A 25,141-nucleotide genomic window follows, 5' to 3' on the forward strand; every position below is an offset into this window, starting at 1 on the left:
GGGAGCAAACAAAAAACTCTGATAGAGAAATACAAAGTTCTCTGCTGGTTTTCAACTCTATCCCAGCCTCCAAACAAAATAAAAACTATATATAGTACTTACCTGATAACGCTGACTACAGAGGTGGTACAGAGAAGATCTAGTGTTATTACCCACTATCATCCATGTCTTCTGTCACTTAGCATCAATCAATATATTTTATATTATATAACTACTACCACTGACAAGACTGCCATGGGCCCTGGGCTGTATGAATCAATTCAATCTTTGACTTAAGGACCTTTAGAGGACCTTCAAAGCTCCTGAAATGGCTCTTGTGTACATGTGTATTGAGAGCAGGAACAGATGTACAAGGATTTCATGGGTGAAGGTCCTTCTCAGTATAAAAGTTGGTCAGTGGTTTAGGTGGCCATGGGTTTGTGCCAGTTTTCTGTCTGACATTGCACTAGAAAGAACGTGCAAACTGCTTGCACCTGTATTTATACAGTGTCTGCACCAGTTTTGTGTCGCGGCTGCTCTATGTCCGACAAGACAGAAAAAATGTGCACCAAAACGGGCGTGTTAGTGGCCCATAAATCTGTCCAACGTGCGCCACAATTCTGCTGCATGAATAAAGTGCAAAATAATGGTGCACACTTACCAGAACAGTGCAGGGTGCACCAGATTCATGAACTAGACCCACCCTGCACACTTCACAGGCAAGCTTTTGATAAATGTGGGTCTTTATTTAGATTACATCATGAATAGTGTTGAGTGGACCAAAGTTCAGGTTCATAGACGTTCAGGGGGATCCCTCCGAAAATTGGTGGTGCACTAGTGGCATTGTGCTGGCGCTTGCGTCCACAGGTAATTTAAATGTCACATGCAAACCCAAACCCAGACAGCTTTAATGCAGGTAAATAGTTACCAATACCTAAAAGAAGTGTGATTTAGCCTATAGAGCATTTTGAAATGTAATTCAAAGGCTGAGGCGAGGGTCTTGGCTCAATCACAGATGCGTTTCCACTGAATTGCTTGCGATCAGCAACAAATTGTTTACATGAAAGCCATGGGGTGCTCATTGCAGATTGCAAGCGGTCCAATGAAAATGCCAAGCCCCTCCCTGCTGCCTTTGAACTGCATTTTAAACACAATTCAAATACTGTGTGTGAACGCAGCCTCAAAGAGAAGGAGGAAAGGCTGGGACGCTGGTGTGCTGGGTAATGTTCTGCTGGAAATCCTTAATGTGGTTGTAACTTTGCTAATAAAAATGCCCACATAAATGTTGTTGCAAACCATGTATATGATTTCTTGCTAATCACAGTTCCTTCCTTGATAGTATGCGCTGCCACTATACAACAAGGTAGTCAAATTCTTAAACGTCAATTTGGCTTAGCATTTCTATGAAAAAAAAGTTTAGTAGGGCCTCATCCTGGGGAAGCATATTTATTCTTTTTCTAATGTCCTGGGAAAACCTCATGAGTGTCCCAATACAAATGCTTTTCAACCTGTGACTGCATTGTGCCACCACGGCATCAATTTGACAAGGACCACATTTTCAAAGGTTTTTTGTTTGTTTATTAAACAGTGTAAAGTAATAAAAATAATAATTATATACAAATAAAATATAAAATACAATACAAGTTAGTTGTGCTATATTATCTAGGTCGATGGAAAAAGACAGGTGAGCACTTAATAATGACATTCAGTTTTCATCAAGTTTCACGTACAACAGTTCTATGAAATGGGAGCAGTGTGTAAAACGTCTTTGATGGCTCCTTTTCTTTTTTTCCCGATTTTGATTTTGGCACTTTTAAGAATGTAACAAGATTGCTGCACAAATGTCCAGTCTCTGTCTTCATGCTTGTTGTTTAATCTTTGGTAGTGTTCATTACATTGATCGTGTTGCTACAGGAAGAATCCCACGCATGTGCTTTATCTTCATCTGAATAGCGGAGACGTGTGGTGCCTTCTATAGCCTGAGTCCCATTGTGATGGATTGGTACAGCTATAGACATAATGCTATTGTAATGTGTATTATAATAAAACATATTGCAAAATTATCCAGTCGTCAAGTATTTTATAGCCACATGTTAACCTTCAAGATTCCAGGTGTGTACCGGGAAACTAGTTCTGTTTTTCTGTCTTTTTTTTCCTGCAAGCGCAGCAGGCCTAAGAGACAAGCCAGCTTCTCTCTGCTCTATGTCAGTACGGGCGTACCCTTAGCTACATCCACAAGCTTCCACGATCATATCAGGAATGTCAGTCTTGACAATGTTGTTATTTCTATCATAATAAAGCATGGACAGGGGACGTCTTTTTGTCGGAACACAACATGAACTCACCGCTGTCTGGATGTTGTTGGCTTTAATGAGATTGAAGACTGTTGTATGGAATGAGGCGGCAATTCCCGGTGCCCCAGCCATATGCATTGGACAGAGGCCCATGCAATAATTTATCTGGTATCCCTCTGGTTGTATAATCCAGTCACTCCACCCAATGTCCTTAAATTCTACATAATAGTCTTTCCTGCAGCAAAGGTTAGAATTTTGGTCACACTTGAGACTTCTTTTGGAAGCATGATGGCTTCGCTCTCGTACCTTTGCTTGCGCTACAAGGAAGGGTTGGTTGGAATCATTAGTATTGAGAATAATGGGCATGTTCTCACAACCCTCACAATCAAGTTCTAGTTTTAAACTTTTATTTCCTTCATCAAAAAATGTCTGCAGCATTTGTTTCAGCGGAAATGTCTGCCAACCAGTCCATCTCGGCTCAAGTAATTTCTCATTTAATAAAAGACGAGAACTATCAGCCGCTTGCACCATGTATAATCTAATCACCTGATTAGCTTGGTTTGTTCTGTTGGACTTGAGGTAGACCCAGAGATGGGCTTGCAAAACATGGACATTTTGTTCAGTTTCTCTAGTAAACTGGAAGGTCAGGGTTGTTCTGGACTTGTTACTGCTTTCTGTAGAAAAAAAGATTGTTTTATTAATTCGATTATAATTTGTCAATTTTAATTTTGTCTGAATGATATTTACAAACTATGAAATCAGTTATTTTAGCTTTAGAAATTACTTCCATCACTTAGCTGTTTCAGCACTGAATCTCCAAGCAGTCCATTGGCCACAGAATAGCTATAACTTTTCCCATCTTTGTGTTATCATTAATTGATTACATCTTCCCAATTCCCATTAAAATCTATAGACACAGCTAAGGCCATGTGAGTTTTGTGTAGCTATTTCCCACCACTCAAAAGGTTGACAGGGTTCTAGTTTCACAAGATGAATAGGGGTTTACGGGCAAGGTCCAATTAACTTTCTTTTTCTCGATAACTCTGTGCCAGCTTTCCTCACGACTGGATTAGGGTCATTAAATACTTGATAGTGCAGAAACTAGTATGCCCATTAGATGTCGCTGCTGTTTGTTTGCCCATGAAGCAGAATCCATAAAACAGAATAGTTTGTTACTTCACCAGCAAAGGGAATACCTACACACTCAGTCCATACTACATTCCATGCCCCTTTAGCTTTACTAGATCCCACAGCCCAGGTTAACCCCAGTGATTGCTACACAGGGCACATGTATATAATTAGGCACAAATACTTTAGCATTTATTAATTAGGTTTATTGCAAATTTCAATCTTTTGAGTAGCATTGACCTCTTGGAGCTGCCTGACCTGTGCTGTACAGTGTTGTGTCTGGACTTTTGGTATTTCTAGTCTGTTATTCTGTTTGCCGCAACCTCTCCTGTACCGGCTCAGGTTGACAGGTCATTCTCATAGTAAAGGTGACTACAGATGCACTATATCAGAAAATAAGGTCTTTGTAATATACGTTTATCTCTATTTAAGTTAGGTACATACATATTTGCCTAAACCCTGAATATGTAAATAGTTTAACCCTTTAAATTGTGTTTCTTTTATAGTTTAATGCTTTGTGATTTATCATTACATATTGTTAGTATTATAACACACAGTAATAGGGCAGTAACTCCTTTCTATTAGCATAAGAACTTGTGTTCTATATAATGGGACTCTAAGTTGTACTACAGAGACATAGCACAAGGAAAGTATTTATTTTCTGGTAAAAAAAAAAGCTACGTTTTCAGCATGATATATACATCAAAGAGTTGTGAATGATGGAATTCTTACCTGAATCAGCAAAGCTGATGATTTCATAGCTTTGTTGTTCTGTCTCATAATTTTCACTATTGCTGTCCCAGCTTGGAGACCCAAAAAGGCCTTCCATTCTTGGCTTGGTTAAGTGCAATCTACGCAGAGCGTTGACCACTGCGGCTCTAGGAATGGGGTGTGTGATGTTTGGTCTTTCTTTAAGATGTAGTTTCTGTAGTATTTGTTGCTTTGCCATCTCCATCATAGCATCTTTGTCTTGTACCCCACAGGATGGGCATTCAGTTTTCCCACCAGTCTGGGTAGAGGCTGCCCAAGCTCCTAGCAGGGTTAGCAGATAAAAACAGATACCTTCTTTGTGGGTTCTTACAGCCATCACAGATAAATTCTTGAAAAGCTGATGAAGAAAGTTGGAAGGCGTTGACTTCTTTATCTTGAGTGTCTTTCACCAACACTTTCTTCAGCTCTTACACAGTTGTGGTTCTTGCACAGCTAGCATCCTGCTTTTATCAGAGATCTGGTCCAGCATTAGCTGTCATGTGGCTATTGAGTCTGGGATTAACTCCAAGACACCCCCTGTCAGTTGATAGGTCAACGATGCAGAAATCACAGTTCTAGAGCTTCAGGTGGATCCGACAGGTTGATCTTGAGGATAGGCACCAGTCCTGACCTGACTTTTTGTTAGTAGGACAGTCAAGAAGTGCACCATGTAGATTCTTCTGTATTGTATTTTCTTTGATGCTACTTACAATCGTGTGCAGGGTACGACCCACGAGTCACAGTCAGGATAGCTTCAGTGTGTAGCTGAACAGGTAATGGTAACTACTTTTGAATTGTCCTAAGCCTCTCCCTCCTGTTACACTGCCCTATATACTGCAGCTGGTAATTACACTCTCTTCTTCTCTCCTCCCCTTAGTGCTACAAGCTCTCATAAAGCTTTTGTACAGGGTGTTAAATATTATTTGCCCTTTTGGCACAGCCAGTCATTTGGAAAGCACAGCCCTCTCTTATCATGTATTGATTGCTTCACCCCTCCACTTCTATTTACAGTCTCCCTCCTTTTCAAAACCAATAGCCACGTGGAGAACAAGGTGCTTGTCCCAGGGCAGAGATGTGATCTCCAGCGTAAGGTGTATGATAAGGAAAGATCTGATCCCCTTTTCACACAATACAACTTTCTGTCAGTCCTGATGACAGCAGGGTTCTGCAGCCCTTATGATGGCATCATGCCTGCAGTCAGTTATCTTTCCATTATTGGAGTGTATATGTAAAATATGAACACTTACGAAGTCTAGATTTACATATCTATAAATCACGTTTCTGCTCAGGCATTTGATTGAAACCCCCAGATGTGTGCGCTTTCACACACTGCAATCTTTGTCCATAAACAAATACAATGCTCATAGTTTTGACAAAACTTCCTTTGTTGAAAGTATGTGGCTTATGATTACATACTTTGAAGAAACATTAAGAATGAGTATTCCAAAATTTTTACATGAATCTTTATCAATGAGGAGCAATCAAATTCACCCAATTAAAAATTTACAAGCTGCAACTCACTAAGAACATAGAAAGAAATGATTTTAGATTTGGATGATACTTTATGGCTATAATATAAATCCAATATTTTATATGGCTGGTGATTAGTCACTTGACTACTGATTCATTCTATTTTAGGATGGTTCATGAATTCTAGAAGATCAAAATGCAGCACCACCACTGATCAGCTTATAGCAGAACTGCAATGCTGGAAGTACCACAGTGAACTGAGATGAAACAAGAAAGCTGGGGGAGATCATACAATGCATGATAGATACATCAAGAGTTTAGGACTTGTGTTGTATCTAGTGGGTGGCTACAGCAGCTAGTGGCTAGTTTTGGGCAATGTTTTAAGCAAAAACCTTGTTCTTGTTAGTGCGCAGGAGCTGGCATAAAGGGGATAGTAATTGCTATACCTGGTGGGTCGCAAGGCACTGCGATTATTCAGGTTTTCTACACAAGTTTTCTATTAAACATCCGATGAGCGAGTTCGGGTACTGAACCACACTCTCCTGCTAATGGCTGATGAAAGGTGAAGGATGTTATTTAACTCTGCCAATCCATTAAACATAACTAGAGATGAACAGACACCTTAGGGTTTGGTAGAGTTTGGCCTAACACAAACATGACGGTTTGGTTTGGGTACTGAACCTGGATACTCACCATCACTTTTCCCTGATCTGCGATCAGTACTGGATTATTGATGTGTCTCCTGCGATCAGCTGATCACAGGGGATGCTGGTTGTTGAACTCCACCAATCTAATATTTACGCAGAATGACCCAATCTGTTAAGGTTCAGTTTAAATTCGGGTACTGAACCATAACGCTCACCCCCACTGGTAACACCCAGACACTTGCATGGATGCGAACAATGTGGGTTTGGGTCTGCTCATCACTATTCATCACTTATCCTAAGGATAGTTCATAAATATATACGTCCTGAAAACTCCCTTAAAGACTTTATTATTTAGTAGTAATAAGTCACACAGAATCTCAGAACTCAGATCTAGAGATAAGACATTAATATGTCGTCCTCATATGCCCATTGAGGTGAATATGGATTTTATGATACTTATGGAATATTTGTTTCCACTATTGCTTCCTTTATTGACATTACTCAAAATTTACATGAAGAAAGTGTTAGCCTATTTAGGACAAGTGGTTTAGGACATTTTTAGTCAGAACTCTCAAAGGGATTAGTCTTTTGGCAGAGAATGAGATACACAGATTAAATAAAAAGGTGTGTATGTGTCATACCACATTAAAGCTATCGGCCAGGGAAGATTTCCAGCCCTTTAACTGCTTCAGCCAGTACATGGGAGGCAGCAGAGAGGGGAGTCGGCATCATGTAACAGCCAATGGCATGTGGGCAGTGACATCATGGGGAGCAACAATCCCTCGCTTTGACACCCTGGGGATTTTATAAGACCCCCAGGACATATGATTTCAGGAGATCTGCTACAATGTGCAGGTGGTGCACAACATACTGCTATACTGTAGTGTGGGAGTATTTGGGAGGGTCTAAAAAAATTGTAAAAATATTTGCCCTTTATCCTAGAACTGATTTAAAAATAAACAATAAAGATCATAAAGATGTTAGGTCTATCAATGTATAAAATGGTTATTTCCATCGGTACACCCCGCAACAAAAAATAGCACCCAAATGTCTCAAATGCCCCTTCATCATTTTCCAACTGATAAAAATTGAAATAAAAATTGATCAAAAGGTCACACAGTCCCACAAATGGTATAAATGTAAATATAATCATGTCCTGCAAAAAATTATACATTACACAGCTTCATATACCAAAGTATGAAAAAGTTATTAGTGTCAGAATATGGCAAAAAGAAGACTTTTTAGCACAAAAAGTTTTAAAAAATTTAGTATCCTCGTAATCACACTTACCCAACAAGAGTTCACTGTATTTGGATTTTTTTTCCTGTTCCCAATGCACGGCATGGAAAATGAAATACTGTCTGTCTGTACACAGGAAAATAAAATTTTACAATTGTAGTAGAGCCTGCTCTGTGGCTCTATACAATAATTCTGCCATTTATGGTACCTCCATAAATGCCTCCCTATGTCTTCATACAATAAGAATGTCACTTTCAGATACCATACAATGGCTATGCCCCTTTTGTAACAACAAAAAATACCCATGGTTACTGTGCCTCTACAAAAGAGTAACACCCCCATTGTGCCCCATAGTATAATGCCCTATTTAAGTATATAAGGAAAAAAAATTACCCCATTAATGTGATTAACATTAAGGGACACGTTATTTTATTTCTGGTGGCATAGCAGCAAAAGACAGGCAGCACTCTATGTGGTACCAGCATTTTCAGGAGCAGAGCAGATCCAACTATACTGTTCTGTACTCACAGCTTAATTTGGATATGGGATAGTTTTGCTGGGGCCAGGCTCAAAGGAGAATTCTCATCTGGGAATTGACATTTAATTTAAATCACCTGCTGTATACATATATTGTACCTGTGTGAAGATAATTTCCCATAAATGTAGCCAAATAGTCCCTTAATAACAAGATTGTTATCCTTGGATAGGACCACCACTACTGGAGAGATTCCATTGAGAAACACATTTTTTGCATATGAAATAGATGATGAAAGAGATATGAAGAGATGATGCATGTCCCACAATCGCCCTAGTGGGCCTAAAAAAATTGTAAAAATATTTTAAAACCCTGAAAAGTTCAAATCATGCCCTTTATCTTAGAACTGATATAAAAATAAACAATAAAGATCATAAAGATGTTAGGTCTATCAATACCTGGATTCAATGCTGAATCCAGGTGATCAGGTAAGGCTCAAAAGTGCATATGTGGCTACCGCTGCCAGGGTGCGGGGTTGGTCGTATCAAAAGTGCATATGTGGCTACCACTGCCAGGGTGTGGGGTTGGTCATATAAAAAGTGCATATGTGGCTACCGCCACCAGGGTGCGGGGTTGGTCGTATCAAAAGTGCATATGTGGCTACGACTGCCAGAGTGTGGGGTTGGTCGTATCAAAGAACAGCAATCTTGTCAAGGGACAACATGACTACATTTAAGGGAAATTATCCACCCACAGGTACATTTTTTAATAACATCTAATTGAAGAAATGTATGAATATGGCAGGTGAATTGAATTAAATGTGAATGTACAGATGGGAATACTCCTTTAAATTTTCAGCTCTGGGTACATCTGGGTACATCAGTTTCATACACAGATAAAACACTGATCTAAATAATCTAGTCTTCCTAACTTCAATATCAAATTTGCAGAGACCTGTTGTATCAGGAACCTGGCAAATCTGATGAGTGTGGGTACAAAGTATAGTTCGAATGCAAACAGTGCAGGCTGCCTGAATCCTACTGCTTTCATGTCTGTTCTCCTACCAATGTACTGTACAATATGACTGTAACTACCTTCTCTATAAACCTAATATATTATGCATATTCCTAGCTTTTATAACCAAAAATCGTTTTCCTTTTGCAGGTTTGTGAATGTATGATGTACAGGAGCATCAGTGACCTTTTTGTGGGAGCTAAAGGTAATTTGTAAAAAATTTCCTATCCACATTTCCATATAACATGATAAGTACAGCCTTTTTATTGTGAGTTTATGTAATAATGATCTGATATATTCATAAAATATAACTGAAACCATAAAACTAAAGCAAACCAATCAGGGGAGATTAGCAAGCACATATTTGTCTACTTACGTCGACACCTCACCTTTGTGAGTACACAGGAACAAGCCGAGTCCGGACCGGTATATCCTAGTTAATTCCAAAATATGTTTGTTCTTATCGTAGTGTTTGGCCAAAAGAAGTTCTAGTATCTTTATGACTAAGGTGGGGTCATAAGTAATTAGTATCCTTACCTGAGCTCTAAAAATAGGATGGTTTCACACATTACAGGGCCAATATATCAAGACCGTCGTTTGATAATTATCCTGCCAACCAGACTGGCTGATGGTAGATTCCTATTACTGACATGTCCATTTTCAAAATCTGTTCTGGGACCGGGTCTTTTTATATTTAGGAACAGCTGAATATCATATAAATAGAACCTTAAAAATATGCGAATGAGCCAGAGGCGATCATGACTACGTCACCAGAGCACCTCTTGGCTCCGTCAGATATTAATTTATTCATCCCCCCATCTTGTTCATTGACCCTGCCTATCACTGAATGTCAGTGAAACTGGACAATGAACAAGGTAGGGGCATGAATAAATTAATAGCCAGCAGAGCCAGGAGGCACTCCGGTGACGTAGCCCAGAGTGCCTCTAGCTCATTTACATATTTTTAAAACATGTTATACGTTATATGGCCATTGCTTGATTTAAAAAGACCCAGTCCCGGTATGAATTTTGAAAACAGGCAGGTCAGCAATAGGGATCTAGCATCAGTCAATCTGACTGATGGTAAATGTTTTTTAATAAATGTAGCACATAAGGTTCAATGCGGCCAAAGAGATTCTACACCAGCCCAAGCTTTAGATTTCAGCGATGACCTGCACCAGTTTTCTGGCAAATGTGTTGGGTCAAGCCATACCAGGCCCACCTTGATCCAAGTCCTGCTCCACCTACTTTTTACAAAGGCTGGGAATGGGCATTAAAGTGAAATAGATAAGAATTCTTTTGTACAGCCAATGACTGCACAATATCTACCACTTCATGACTACTACACCAGAAACTGATGCATAAATCATGATATATCAGCCCCATGTTTCTAAAGAACACCAAGTTATTAATGTTTTTTGTGTTCCATTTTTTTTTGTTATGCTGCCACAAGTTACTTTTAGTGAAATACTCCTTTTGTTGAAATATGTCAGATTTATGGTCTTTCCCAAAGTATGTCATGTAGTTTTGTCTTTACAGCTATTTGTGCAAAATCACAAAAAAAGCAGATGTGGTTCACCTGGATTTTTGCAGTAACCTGTAAAGAAACCAAGACAAAAACCCAATAAAATCATAGCCTTGAAACCTAGCCTTTAGGGAGCATATAATTATAAACCTGCTGGCTGCAAGGTTTAAAGGGAATGAGACAACAGTTTTTGTTTGGACTCATTAAAACCATATTTCAAATTATATCACTATTTTTCTAATTTGTTCTTATTTGCTGATTGTAAATTATTTTTATCTCCAAATCCTATAATCCAATATATCATAGACCTCAGACACTCTCTATCAAATCCTGCCCTCAAGGCAGAAAAAATCTATCTATAATTTTTTTTCTGCAACACATAGGATTTCTATAGGTTTAATTCATTTCTTAGCATTATTTCAAATTTGTATTTTTTTTCTTTAGTTATGTTTTACTGACTCTACTGGACAAAATGCAAGAAAACCCTTTAAAAACTCTTTTTTTTCCACATTGCATAGCATTTCAACTACAGTTTACTTAAACATTCCATCATGAGAACAAAGGTGAAGAACATTTTCTATGAGTCTGCATCAATTCATAGGTCAATAAGCATATCATTGAGTTACGTGCCACTTGGCGTGCTGCTGTCACTTTTCTGTGGTTGCAAAACTGCTGATTATTTACTGGTATTTGCTAAGTAATGATCAAACTGAAACTTACTGTGGATATTGTCCTTACTGAACCAGGAGGTATAAGATCAAGCAAGATCAATGTTATTTAAATTACTTAGTGATGTCTCATCTGCTTAAATGTTGTGTCATTCCAAAAAGTCTTGAGAAATATACGGCTGGGACAAAGCTATTAGGTAATAGAATAATACTATGGACTTTCTGCCAAGCAGTGACTCTCATAGGTCATGATTCTCTACAATGACATACATTTTCTTATAGGGATTATCCAAGGCTCCCCCAAGTGGTATTTTTGTGCATTTATTAAACATATATGACAAGCTGAATACATTTGAAGCCTTTTGCTAAAATGTATCAAGATACCTTTCAATTAGGGGTATGGTTTGCTACCTTCTCCTCTTCAGCAGCATCTTTGATGTAGACATCTGCAGTCATGTATTGCACCCCTTACAGATGCAATTTTCTGCGCAGCCTCCCTTACATGAATTTAAACAGAAAACCTGATACTGCAGGGGATACTGCAGCCAGTGCAGAGAGCAGAGTGGAAAATTTATAATACGTAAAGGGGTTGATTTTAAGGATACAGGATGGCAGATAACCACCTTAATTGGTAAAGGTCCGACAGCTGGGATCCTCACTAATCATGAGAATGGGACCTTCCAGAAATTAGAACGGTAACTTACTAACTGGTTGTGTGGCAGGCGGAGCACACTGCTTCATTCAGCCCTACAGGGTATCATTCTCCACCCGTTAGTGACAACGGGATCACCATTTCCCTATTTGCTGGTCCAGTTTGTGTGATCAGTGGCAGTCCCAGCTGTTGAACCCTCCAATCTTGTGGATTGGGGATAACTTCCTAAGTTGGGAAAACCATTTTTAAAGAAATTCAAAGTGTTAGAGGTGCTTATCTTAGTTTGAAGATTGAGGTTGGAAGTGCTACAACCTTTATAGCCACGCCAAAGAGACTTACTATTCATTGTAGTGTAAGCAGTGACTTGAATGCACTGGGGGTTATTTATTATTCGACCTGCTCCTTGGGACAGTTCTATGTCTATTATTGGAGATCTGCTGCCCATCAGATTCATTAAAGTGGCTTTGGCCCTTTAATAAATGTTCTTATGGTCTTTATTCTGTCTGGGAATTTTTTACAAAAAGTTCCAAAAAAGTGTCAAAATGCATAAAATGTCTCAGCACATACACCAGCAGGGGACTGGAGTAACTGTCTCAAGTCTCAAGTCAGATTAATGAAGAGGTAGAAATATTCCTGTGAAACTTTTTTAGCAAAAAAAAAAACAAAACAGGAAAACCGATGATAAATACTGTATATTACAGTACAGTATATAAATACTGTATATTTCCATACCCACCTTTGCACATAGGTTTCACATGATTCTTACTATTGTTATGATTACTGTTGCATCGGTAAAACAAGATTATAAAATAAGTATTTCAGACCGTCCCCTACTTAGGAACACTCAACTCACAGATGACCCCTAGTTACAAACGGCCCTCTGGATGTTGGTAATTTACTGTACTTTAGTTCTAGGCTACAATAATCAGCTGGAACAGTTATCACAGGTGTCTGCAATTAAGATTTATTCTTAATCCTGGTTCTTATGACAACACAAAAGTTCAAAATTCAATTGTCACAGAGACCCCAAAATTTTCTTGCTGGGGTTACAATTATAAAATATACAGTTTCAACTTACATACAAATTCAACTTAAGAACAAACCTACAGAACCTATCTTATACATAACCTGGGGACTGTCTGTACATCATTTACATAATTTAGTTGATAACATGTTTTATTTTTACTTAATATAGACGCAATGTTGTAAAATATTTGATATCATATAAATTAATTGTCTATTTCTTCCTCATGTTACTGTCCATAGTGCAGATATGAGCCTGGCGACATTCAATCATGCAGTGTGATTGAGTAATGTGGAAGATTTCTGCATGGTATTATGTCACTTTGGATTCGAGTGAAGTGTATTTCTCCAAGCTGACCTATGAGCCTAGATTGTGAGAAGATGTTGTGTGGACCTGAACACACTGGACTTTTGGCTGTCAACCAAGGATGGTATGACTAACATTAACTCTTTAATCCCTTTAATTCTCACCATTAATAAAACGACATTATACAATTGTAAATTGAAGGTATTGTCTAGGAGTAAAATTTTTATTTTATATACTTTTTTATACTGACCTAAGGATGGCTTCATAATGAGAACACCTACTGTGTGACCCTAGTCCATAGCCTCTCACACAGCCAATCCAGTTCCCTACGCTGCACTGAGGAGACCAACCAGGTCAAAACAGTGCAAACTCTCCATAAGGAGAACACCTACTGTCTGACCCCGAGTTATCACCGTAATCCAGATGTGAAAGTTACAAATTTTTGCACAAATCTACGGATGTCCCTGACCTTAGCTTGTAACGCGACTTTTGGAGACTTTTGTTTTAAAAAGTCAAAAATTCCCTAAAGACCAAACGCCACATGTATCAATAAGGAAAAACCACTAAGATAGGCCTGAGCAGCAGAAAAGCCAAGAAAAGTCCCAAAAGTCGACACTCTACAATGTATGCCCACTATAAGTATTTTGTATGCAAATACCTTATGGAGTTAGATTTTTTTAAATTTATCATTACAGATAACCGCTATTTTCATTCATCCCGGTCATAATGAATATCAAATTGGCATGAAATGGTTAATTTAGGCAGACTAACTAATTGTTTAAATTATATTTCCGTCATAAAAATTGATTTATCAATGCTAATAGGAAGAACTACAGACTTTGAAGCAGGACAGAGACAACATTTCCAGCCATGTGTGACATGTGCTGACACACTATGTGCTACTGTAAAAGGCGGGCAGGAGCAGCCACGTCTCCTGCAGTGACATGTCCCGTGGAGATAAAACCTCAGTAAAACATGTGATGGAGGGCAGAGTGCATTTTCATGCTTTCCACTACTTCGCATTCATCTAATTGAATTTTTGCCCCACTCACGGCATGACAGCAGTGTGTGCCAAGGGGTTAAAGCAGATCTATGGATTTTTCACCTATTACAGTGTAGAACTGTATAATATTTATATTGTTGTTGATATTATACCTAATGGGGGTTATTTATCATTAGTGTTGCTGAGGTTCTTTGGGACTTTTCACTGCTAAAAAGTCTCACATGGCTATTTCTGCCACTTCATTAACCTGGAATAAACATATAACAGATTCATGACTTGGAGCTTTTGGAAAAAGTCCCATAAAAAGCCTTTCCCGTCTCCTGCGGGTGTATGTGTTTGGACTTTTTATTCAGTATGAGACTATTTTGGGGCTTTTTGGAAAAAAAATTCCATACAGCAATTAGAGCAAATGAACATGTATCAAAGGGCCAAAGCCACTTTAATGAAACTCATGGCCATGGAGCTCCAAAAGGGGGGTTATTTATAATTAGCCCAGCTCCTTGGGTCAGTCTTTGGAGCTCAGCCGCCCATCATATTCACTAAAGTGGCTTTGGCCCTTTAATGAATGTTCTTGTTGTCTATTTACTGTCTGGGATTTTTTTTTCAAAAAGTCCCAAAATAGTCTCAACATACATAAAAAGTCCCAGCACATAGACGAGCAGGGGGCTGGAGTAACTGTGAGACTTGTTATGAGACTTTTTGTAAAAGTCATGAATCTGGCTGTGCACGGTGTTGCACTAGCAGTACTGTAGTTCTATGGTTTACACCAGATTAATGAAGAGGTGGAAATCGCCCTGTGAGCAGTGAAAAGTCTCAAAAAACCTCAAAGTGGACTACTTTGAGACCTTTTTACACCAAAAAAGACAAGGAAAACCAATGCTCAATAAACCCTTAGAACTGTTCCAAGGAGCCGCCCTAATGATAAATAACCCACAATGGGGCATATTTATCATACGCCAGCACCTGTGCGCCGACGTATGATGGCCCTGCCACTACATTTTCGCAGCAGGATACATCAAGAGGCTTCCACAAATGAAAAGTCAGAGGCAGCAGCGAGTGGTGAGAAGGTGGCGGAAAGGGCAAAATAATTGGAAGTGCTGCCAATAATCTGACTGAGGTGGCGCAGAGGCCCTGATAAATATGCCCCAATAGGTTTATGTTTCATTTTGATTGTTTTATATGAGTTTTGAAAAAAATAGGGAACTATTTCCATTTTTTAAACTAAAATTTTTTCACATTTTAATAATTCCTCGCAGAGGGCTCATAAACTTGTACCATATACTACTTTATTGCAGTATATGGCTATTTTTCCCTATAGCTTCTGATGCCTGCCACAGGAAAACTTCAATTGATATAGGTTTTTAAAAGTTTGGAAGTTGTTGCTAGATTCTAGGCTTCCTGAAACGAGGAACAACTCCCCCGCCATCATCACTTTCAATGGGGGGGGGCATTTATTGGGGCAGATTTACTTACCTGGTCCATTCGCGATCCAGTGACGCGTTCTCTGCGGTGGATTCGGGTCCGGCCGGGATTCATTAAGGCAGTTCCTCCGACATCCACCAGGTGGCGCTGCTGTGCTGAAGTTCCCCGGAACGCACTGGAGTACACAGAGCCGGGCTGAGTGAAGGTAAATGCAAGCTCCGCGACACTTTTTTTTTTTATGCGGCGGTTTTTCTAAATCTGTCGGGTTTTCGTTCGGCCACGCCCCCCGATTTACGTCGTGTGCATGCCAGCGCTAATGCGCCACAATCCAATCGCGTGCGCTAAAATCCCACGGCAATTCAGGGGAAATCGCCGCGAATCAGAAATATTTGGGTAACACGTAGGGAAAACGCGAATCGGGCCCTTAGTAAATGACCCCCATTATATCCTTTCAAATGGAAAACTGGCGGCAATTTTTTTTCCTCTCTGCACCTTTTGCACCTGTATTTTTGAAGTGTCGGTGTCCCAATATTGGTGTTTTCCTATACTCTCGACTCGTTCTATTTTGGGTGCCAAATTTTGCCTCCTCTTTTAAATCCACCAGTTTTCAGCGCTTTTTGTGGTAGACTTTTTTGTCATGTATGCTTTAATGTGTTGATACGAATTATATGAATTAGAACTTATATGAATGGTGTATATTTGTGCATAATATAGGAATGATCAGAAATAGTAAATTTATTATTATAGATTCAAAAAATATATTTATTTTTCCATCAAAAAACTACTCTCCCACGAAGATCCTTTATATTGTGAAAAAAAAATACAAAATGTTAACATTTTAAAAATAAAGTACCGTATTTTCCGGACTATAAGGCGCACTTAAAAGCCTTGGATTTCCTTGGAAATCCAAAGTGCGCCTTATAGTCCGGTGCGCCCTATGTATGACGCTGGGCAGCGGACCATACTTACATAGGTCCCCGCTACCGGAGACAGCAGATCTCCAGCGGGAACTGCAGACCACGCGGCACGAACAACTTCTGCCGCGTGGTCTGCAGTTCCCGCTGGAGATCTGCTGTCTCCGGTAGTGTGGACCTATGTAAGTATGGTCCGCTGCCATCCTCCACCTCCCCCTCACCTTCCCCACTCACCTTCCCCGCGTCGCCGCTTCTCGTCTTCGGGTCGCGTCGCGTCTCTTCTCCGCGCCGCGCCCGTCGCGTCCTGTCGCGTCTCCGCTCTGCCCCCGGACCTCCGACACGCCCCCGGACCCCGCGCCTTATAGTGCGATGCCCCTTATATATGGAATTATTACATATATAAGGCGCATCGGACTAATGCGCCTTATATTCCGGTGCGCCTAATGGCCCGAAAAATACGGTAATATAAAATTATTAAACAAGAAAAAAAAAGTTATACATTTACATGGCAGTAGACGCAATTACAGTGGAATTATTATTGATGTGTTTTATCCACCTTTAGTTTTTCTTAAAGATTAGTTTGAGTCCTCTTATTACAATTTTATTTTCTCATAAAGAGTTGTATATTCTCAGAAAGAAGTATGTCTCTCCTATCTTGTGCAGCTTTCGGAAGGATGGAGATGAGAGAGAACAGTTACTGTGCGCTGACTCATTACATTCTGCCATGCAATTTGACACAAGACAAAGTCCAGATACACTTTGGATATAATGCTGCTTGATTCTTGGCCTGAAAGTGAAGCAACGTGTAAATACGAAGAGCAACAGGTAATTAATTTTTTGAATAGTAGGGCAAGGGAATGTTTTATAAGCCCTATTACACACTTATCTGCCTCAGAAAGTTGATGATGCCTAAAAAAGGGGGGCACTGTGTAAAGGGGTAGATTTGAAAAGTGTAGGAGATCACTGTATAGGTCCATTGTATGAGGATGGGGGTTGCTTTATAGCAGTGATGGCGAACCTATGGCACTGGTGCCAGAGGTGGCACTCAGAGCCCTTTCTGTGGGCACTCAGGCCATCACCAGAGATGACTCTAGGTATCTTCCTGCAGTCCCAGACAGTCCAGGACTTACTGTGCACATAGCTATTTTAAAGTGACAGCGCTACCTGGGACTATTTTCTGCTATATTGGTGTCCTCAGGTGCTGGTATCAATGAAAACTGTGAAACTGTGTGAGCAGGGAGTATAAATCACAAATAGAATTTCTGTGTTGGCACTTTGCGATAAATAAGCGGGTCTTTGTTGTAGTTTGGGCACTCGGTCTCTAAAAGGTTCGCCATCACTGCTTTATAGTAAGGGGGTGATGTGTAGAATGGAGGCACAGCATAGGAGGGAGGTGCTGTACAGAAGAGGACACAGTATAGCAAGTAGATGGTCTGTAACTGAGAGGGACTGCTGTACAGTGATGGGTTAGGAGAGGGTGCTGTATAATAGAGTGAGGTTGCCCACTGGAAGGGGTCTTCTTGTGGGCAAAAAGTACTAAGTACTTAAAGCAAAAAATCTTTCCTGTAGGAGGGTTTCGTGTTGTGGAGAGATCCCTAGATGTCCATCAAGATGAATGGCTGCCATGTACTATTACAATTTCCCTATGACAGCCTAAGGGTGAAATATCTCCACCAAATTCCCTATATGGGCTTTCCTACATGGATTCAGACTTGCATGTAGGTCACTTCGGTTTTCCATTGAAATCAATATAGAGATGATTTTGCCACTGTCACATTGTTCTTTGTGTGGTACAGACGGAATGTTTTATTTATTCAAACAGCTGACAAAAAGTTTCTGGGCCAAGGAGTCGTCTTGCTGACAAAGCCCAACCAATATTCTCTACACAGTACTTTTTTGGTCCAAAGGTTTAAACTTTTAAGATGAAAGTCTAGACGCTGGGTATCATTGAGCCGGGTCATTAACTTTTACTCTGCTTGATACATTTCCAAAGACTGTTATGCAATTGTCTTTGCATCCCGACATGTCTATTAAACCAATTTCTAATAATTAATAGATCCAGTGATTTTGTTAGAGGCCTGGATTGGTTCAGATACTCCTTGATAATGAACTTTTGTTGAATTGAAATTTGATTTTTTTATCATATCTGGATTTTCTTTGTATTTTCCTAGAAGGTTCACAGTTTGTCCAATACTTCTTGCGCGTCTAACTATTGGGATGAACTGGACATTATTCATTGTTCTTACAAGGTCTACCAGTCTACCAGCAGCTTTGAACATACAAAGCTGAAGACAGTGTAATGTCCCAGAGATATATGTAACAATAACCTTGTGTGTAATGTTAGTAGCAGCAGGAGTGTGGAAATGGATATTCAAAGATTGGAGCTGGATTTGGAGGTGGACTGTTGTACTATTTAACAAGATGCCTGATGCTGGTTACATTAGAGGGATGGAGCTGTGATATTGTTTAGCGTTGACATCTCACATAGTGTTGCTGTAAGTCCAGCAAATATCCTGGAATATAAGTGAATTTTTCCCACTCCTGCTGCCACTTACAACATCCATAATGGTGTATGATTACATACATCTCCAGGTCACCTAACACTGTCTGCAGCTTTGTATTGTTAAAGCTGCTGGTAGTTTCCTAAAAATACCCCCACCAAATTAGCTCCCCCTAATCCTATCCCCAGCCCATTTATATTTATATATTAGAATTTTTATTAAAATGTATGTGTGCATACTTAGTTTTAGACGATCTGACCTCTTATCAAATAAGAGGTCGGATCGTTGTACAGGTCCCCTAGCAGTCGGCCGTATTCATGAGAGGGCCGGCCGACACACCCCTGTATTGTGCTGCTGCCAGTGATTCTTACAGGTCCCTGACTGACAGGGGTGTGGAGGGGGTGTGTAAGCTGCCCACTCATGAATACGGCCGACTGCTAGGGGACCTGTACGACGATCCCACCTCTTATTTGATAAGAGGTCGGATCGTTTAAAACTACGTATGCACACACACATTTTAATAAAAATTCAATAAATATTAATGGGCTGGGGACAGGATTAGGGGGAACTAATTTGGTGGGGGTATTTTTGGAGGGTAAGGCCCACATGACATAAAACTGGGCACCACATCTGTGATTATATCTAAAACATGTTGATGAAACATTTAATCAATGTTCCCTCATCAGATCTTCAGAAAGTAATTAAAGTGCTGTGAAATCATTCTTGCTTTTAACAGGTAAACTGCCTGTAGAAGTATAAGGAATATACCATTAGTCTGCACATAGAGGTCTATGACACTAAGCGGTGTACATCCAGATACTTTCATAAAAAATGTTTAATTTTTCTTTCTTTTTTTCTTGTCTCAAACATATAATGTGATCTTTAAAATCATGGTATGAACAAAGCCCAACATGGAAACTCTGCGGACGTGCACTTTTGCATTTTCCATTAACGTTCAGAGGTTAATGAGAAGCAAGTTGTACATTGATGTCTGAGACACCTTGACCAGAGCTCAGTTTTGCCGTTTACTGTATTGTCTGCTTTAGATTTTATTTTGTGGAACCAACTAAGATTCTGTCATCTCTTTTCATTGTCCATGAAAGACCTTTCCTCCCTAATCTGACAGATTACAGGATCCACGCCAATGAACAACCGAATATGGAATAATACTTTTTATTTGAAATATGTCTCTATATCTCTTTTGGAATGGAATCTAGAGCGCTTCTATTGAATGCATGTCTATGAATCAGTATAGTGTTCAGTATTCACAGAAAGCATAGAGCAGTGCTCCGCTTTTAGCTATTATGCACAGTAAGGCGCAGTCAGGTATTTCTTTTGCATTTACCATTGAGCTTTAACTAAATGATTGCATTAATCCCAAAGGGCTTGCTTTGTGGACCCTTGCTTGTATATTTGACACATTAAAGTAAAGCTAAGAAGAGTAGACCACATTTATTAAGCCCCATTTACACCACTTTTTTCTGGGGCAGGAGTTTGCTGGAGACTATAGCTACAACCTTTGACAAATCAAACCTTTTCCCCAGGTAGGGAACGGTACGGTGCCGCACGTGTGCAGCACCATACCGCTCCATACCACTTTGTGCGCCCATTGCCTATGTCTGTACAGGCAGTCCCTGGGTTACATACAAGAGAGGGTCCTTTCAAATTTTTTTTTTGCTGTAATGGGACCAAGGATTATTAATGAAGCTTCATTACAGACACATTACAGCTGATCGTTGCAGTCTGGGACTATAGTAAAGCATCCAGAGAGGTCACAGTGGGCAGAGGGGTCCGTCTTTAACTATGGGCCTTCTGTAAGTCGGGTGTCCTTAAGTAGGGGACCACCTGTATATACGGTGGCTGTATATACGCCCCCCTACGGTCGTGTGATAACTTCTTCCTTCAGGCCCGCACTATGCATTTATCAATGAATTCACTTTGACAGGAGTGTTCCTTAAATGAACTATTTTGTATGCATAAATGTGTTGAATGTTTCTGTGTCCTGCAGTGTCCTTCCAGCTCAATATATATAAGCACTTTGAACGGTGAGGGAAGACATGTGTAAATGTGAAATGTAGGTCTTTGGTACCTGAAACTATTAAAGAGAGTATACTGCATCTCTGACCAAAGCTGCAGATAGTGTTGGGTAGCAGCCTTGTAGACTTGTGTAATCATATCTTTATGTGTGTTTTTAATAACAGCAAAACTGTGAAGAATGAATTTATATTCCAGGATTGTAGCTGGACTTGGTACACTCTTGTGCAGGATCTCAGCACACTTCTTCTCCCCTGTGTTTTGAATAAGAGCTTCATCAGGCTTCTGGTTGGATAATACAGTGTAGGAGAAGGGATGGGAACAAGGCTGCAACTAGGAGAGGCAGGGCCCCATAGCAGACTTTTGAATGGGGCCTCCCTACCACCTCAGAAAATAAACATAGTTCTATAATCACCCATTTATACATACATATTGATACACTGATGTATACATTTATACACTTACACAGATCTGTCCCAGTAGCTGCTGACCACATAGGGAAAATACACAGGAGGAATTAGAGAGGAGAGATTCTAGTGCTGTCGGTCTGTTGTCCCCTCCCTCTCCCCCGACATTTCTATTCTGAGCTGCTAATTTATGTTGTGTACTTTGGAAGATGTGCACTGTTATATACATATTATGCTGTACAGTGCGCAGCATAATATGTATATAATGGTGCACATCCTCCATTCTTCAGAGTATCAAGTCAGATGCTGGGGCCCCCTGACACTGTGAGCCCCATAGCAGCTTCTATGGTTGCTACCACTATAGTTATGCCCCTGTCTGGGAAGTAGTGTATTGTAGAGTTGAAAGAAAAAAGAAGTATGATTACACTTCCCCAGTGCTTCAAGTCAAGCTACAATCTTGAATTATAAATACATTTTTCACAGTCCTGCTTCTATAACTCACCAAACCCCTTTATGTGTATTAAAGGGGTTGCCCCACATTTTTTTTTAAGTTTTCTCACCTATCCTTTGTTCTTTGTTTACAGTGCTCACAGACATGGTTACCTAACTTCACAGTACCTCATTCTTCATGCTTCTACATTGTGTGAAGGATCTGCTGCAAGTTGTAAGATCTATCCTCTTATCTAGCTTTACGCTGCCCTGTCAACACTATACAGTAACTAACATAATTTCTGCTGTCCATAATATATTTCAGGATGAAATAGATATTATACAAATCCTTCTATCTACAAATACAGTCTGTATTAGAATATGTTTACTATGGAGTGGCACATAACGCAGTATGAAGATGGCTGCCAAAGGAGTTCCTAACTTCTTCTGATATTCTGATTTTGGACAAGTAAATTATTCACATCCAATAAACTGTTGACTTGGTGTTGGATAGGTCACTATTATCTCTGTGCCTAGTTCATGTCCATGACATTTCTCATGTAACTCTATGGCTTTTCATAAGTAATAAAGGTAGGTGTGCCATAGTTTATATGAGCCTGATTTCTCCATACAACTACAGGAGCGCTCTAGAAGGAAGGATGCAATCTACCTCTTCTATTACCACATACTGTATAAGCCATGTTTACTTACTTTCCTATTTGACTTACATGTACATTCACTTGGCCCATTTTTCAGCTGAGGACTAATGAATCTGGGTCAGATAATTGCATAGAGTGACTGCTTTTAGCATTAATTCCTTTAAGCCTTGCTTACCTCATATCCTTTCCTATGCACCAGGTCACAGGAGCATAGTCTTGAATCCAAAACCTCTCGTGAACCATCCTGTTTTCTTAGCTTCTTTATTACTGATGTTCCAATTCAATGAATCCCCTGCACAGAAGACATGACCTGCATTACAAATTCAATCTGGTCAGATATTTAAAGAATAGCCATAAAATGATATTTTATGCACATCAGGGTAGCAATGTATTCGCAGTAGTAGTATAGAGGTATATGAGTTATAAATAGCGGTATAAACCAGGGTATTATCTAACAGCAAAATAACACTGTTACCTCATGTAAAATGGAGAGTGAATCTAGTAGTTTACTAGCAATTTAAGATGTGTTTCCCCAGGTGGGAATGCATTTACAATTCATACACTTGATAATACATTTTACTTTATGGAGGAGTCGTAATAAAACGGTAAGTGCCTTTAAAGTTGCTAGGTGAGGAACTCAAGCAAAGTCCTATTACTTTGAGCATGGACAACATGACTTAAAGGTGTTGTACCAAATTTACATGTTATGCCCTATCCACAAGATAGGGGATAATAGTGTGATCAGCAGGGGTCTGACTGTTGGGACACCCATTGATCATGAGAATGGACAGATAACAGTGAGAAATGGACCCCCATTCTCTGGATCTGTGGGTGACCCAACAATTGGACTCTCACCAATAAAATTGTGATCCCCTACCATGTACATCACTCCGGTCACCAGGGCCGATTGAGACGGCCATGGGTCCTGGGTTGTATGTATATTATAGCCCCTACAAGTCTGGAATCCACTTCCTACATATGGAACTAGAATCAGCTTCATGGGGAATGGAGGTTGCGTCCCTTCTGACTGCTTTCATTCTGCAGTTTCAGACCCCTTGGAAGACCTTGAGAGGTCCTGAAAAGGTTATTGTTTACATGTGTATTTACATGTGTATTGAAAGCAGGAATGCGTGAAGGTCTTTCTTAGTATAAAATTTGGTGGGTGGTTTGGGTGGCCATGGCCCACCTTAAAGGTTTGGGTCCTGGGTTACCAGCCAAACCGCCTATGTTATAATCCACTACTGACGGACAAATCCACCAATATGTTATGTAACCAAGAATTAAATCTGAAATAGGCTATTGTCATTTTTCTTGTCAAAGAGGTGTATCATGTAAGGGTAAGGGTAAAACATGCACACAAACACTGATACCATACAAAAAATATGAAGCATGTTCGTCAGAACATCATGGTTTCGATCTGCTTTGCTGCCTAATGACCCCTGACCTGTGGTTATTGAGGAAACCATTAATAAAATGTGTATCTGCAAATGATGGATGATGCTTCAAGACAATGGCCCAATACACAAAAAATAATTCCAATAAAGAATGGTTTAAAAAGAAGCTTTGTGGAGTTTTTTTTTTGCATAGCCAAGTCATTGGTATGACCTTAAAGGGGTTGTCCTATTTTAGATATTTATGGCATAATACTGTCTGCTTGAATGGAGCAGTGGTGGAAACTGACCAAATGTTCTCCATTCAGATCAATGGAAGTGCTGAAAATAGCTGAGGCCGCTTGCGCCTATTGACCTACATGGAGAATGCACAGTCAGTTCTTTCCACCGTGTAAAGATTAGGAAAAACTACCCCTATGAAATTCCTTTGCAGTCTTGTACATATATTGTTAGTAGCTACAAAATATTTTTGTGGAGGTGATTACTTCCAAATTGTGATTTAAATCAAATAAATCACAGTACCCACTAAGGCCGGCAGCTCAGCCCAGAAGCTCTGATTTCTACTTCCTATGGTCTACTTCTCCCATTTCAGCAGCTACTGGGCCTTGGGGTGAGAAAACTGTCTGGCAGGGAGTACATACATATGTCTGTGTGCTTCTGCTGTATGTGTGAATATTATGTATGTGTGTGTTTGTATTCTGTGTTTTTATTCAGCTTGGCAGCATGGAATAAGTAGTAGAAGCCACCAGTGAAATAGTTACTTGAAGTGTATAGTGTTAGGATCAGGGGTAGTGGATCCTCTGTAACACCGCAGACGACACCTGGGACCGGAGCCTAAGTGGTGCCCGGTTTTCACCACAGTCCGCCGCAAAGTGAGTTGGACTTGTTGCGGCATGGTACCACCAGGTCGTTCCACAGGTGTGACTTTGTCCGCGGTGGCGGCCAAGGCGTAGTACAGAATCGTAAGGCAAACTTGTAGTCGGGGACAGGCAGGAGGTGGAGACAGGCAGCACAGGATCAGAGTCGGGTATGTAGCGGTAGGTCAGGACAGGCAGCATGGGATCTGAACGGAATCAAGGTCACAACGGGAAATCAGGATCAAGGTCATAGAACAATGCTTTTTCTTAGGCATAGAAGCACAAAGATCCGAATCCGTTGGGTTTCCTTACGGCCACGCCCTCCGATTTCTGGCGCCTGCATGCCGGCGCCGA

At 40.1% G+C, this 25,141-nt stretch overlaps 1 protein-coding gene and 1 long non-coding RNA gene across 4 annotated transcripts in view; one reads left to right on the forward strand and one right to left on the reverse strand.

The window, feature by feature from the left end:
* The window catches only part of LOC140117803 (uncharacterized), an 85,420-nt gene extending 61,370 nt beyond the window's left edge, over positions 1 to 24,050 (forward strand). For 2 of the 3 annotated variants that reach the window (XR_011853084.1, XR_011853083.1), the window contains exons 2-5: positions 9,147 to 9,201; positions 13,107 to 13,294; positions 17,173 to 17,334; positions 22,036 to 24,050. This is a non-coding gene — a long non-coding RNA (uncharacterized lncRNA). The remainder of the gene's footprint in view (positions 1 to 9,146; positions 9,202 to 13,106; positions 13,295 to 17,172; positions 17,335 to 22,035) is intronic. The other variant, XR_011853085.1, reaches the window with a different exon arrangement.
* On the reverse strand, positions 1,594 to 4,949 carry LOC140116519 (inhibin beta B chain-like). The gene is made up of 2 exons (XM_072133033.1): positions 4,134 to 4,949; positions 1,594 to 2,947 (listed from the first exon to the last, which is right to left on the reverse strand). Exons 1-2 carry the CDS (start codon positions 4,486 to 4,488, stop codon positions 2,202 to 2,204), a joined length of 1,101 nt encoding a protein of 366 aa, XP_071989134.1. The 5' UTR covers positions 4,489 to 4,949; the 3' UTR covers positions 1,594 to 2,201.
* Positions 24,051 to 25,141: the final 1,091 nt, after the last annotated feature.

This window comes from Engystomops pustulosus, chromosome 2, assembly GCF_040894005.1.
Source record: "Engystomops pustulosus chromosome 2, aEngPut4.maternal, whole genome shotgun sequence".
In the NCBI taxonomy this organism is placed as follows: domain Eukaryota; kingdom Metazoa; phylum Chordata; class Amphibia; order Anura; family Leptodactylidae; genus Engystomops; species Engystomops pustulosus.

Coding starts and splice junctions, on each gene's coding strand:
- LOC140116519 (XM_072133033.1), bottom strand. CDS start 4,488: ATGGCTGTAAGAACCCACAAAGAAGGTATCTGTTTTTATCTGCTAACC. Junction 2,948..4,133: donor CATCAGCTTTGCTGATTCAG/GTAAGAATTCCA, acceptor TTTTTTCTACAG/AAAGCAGTAACAAGTCCAGA.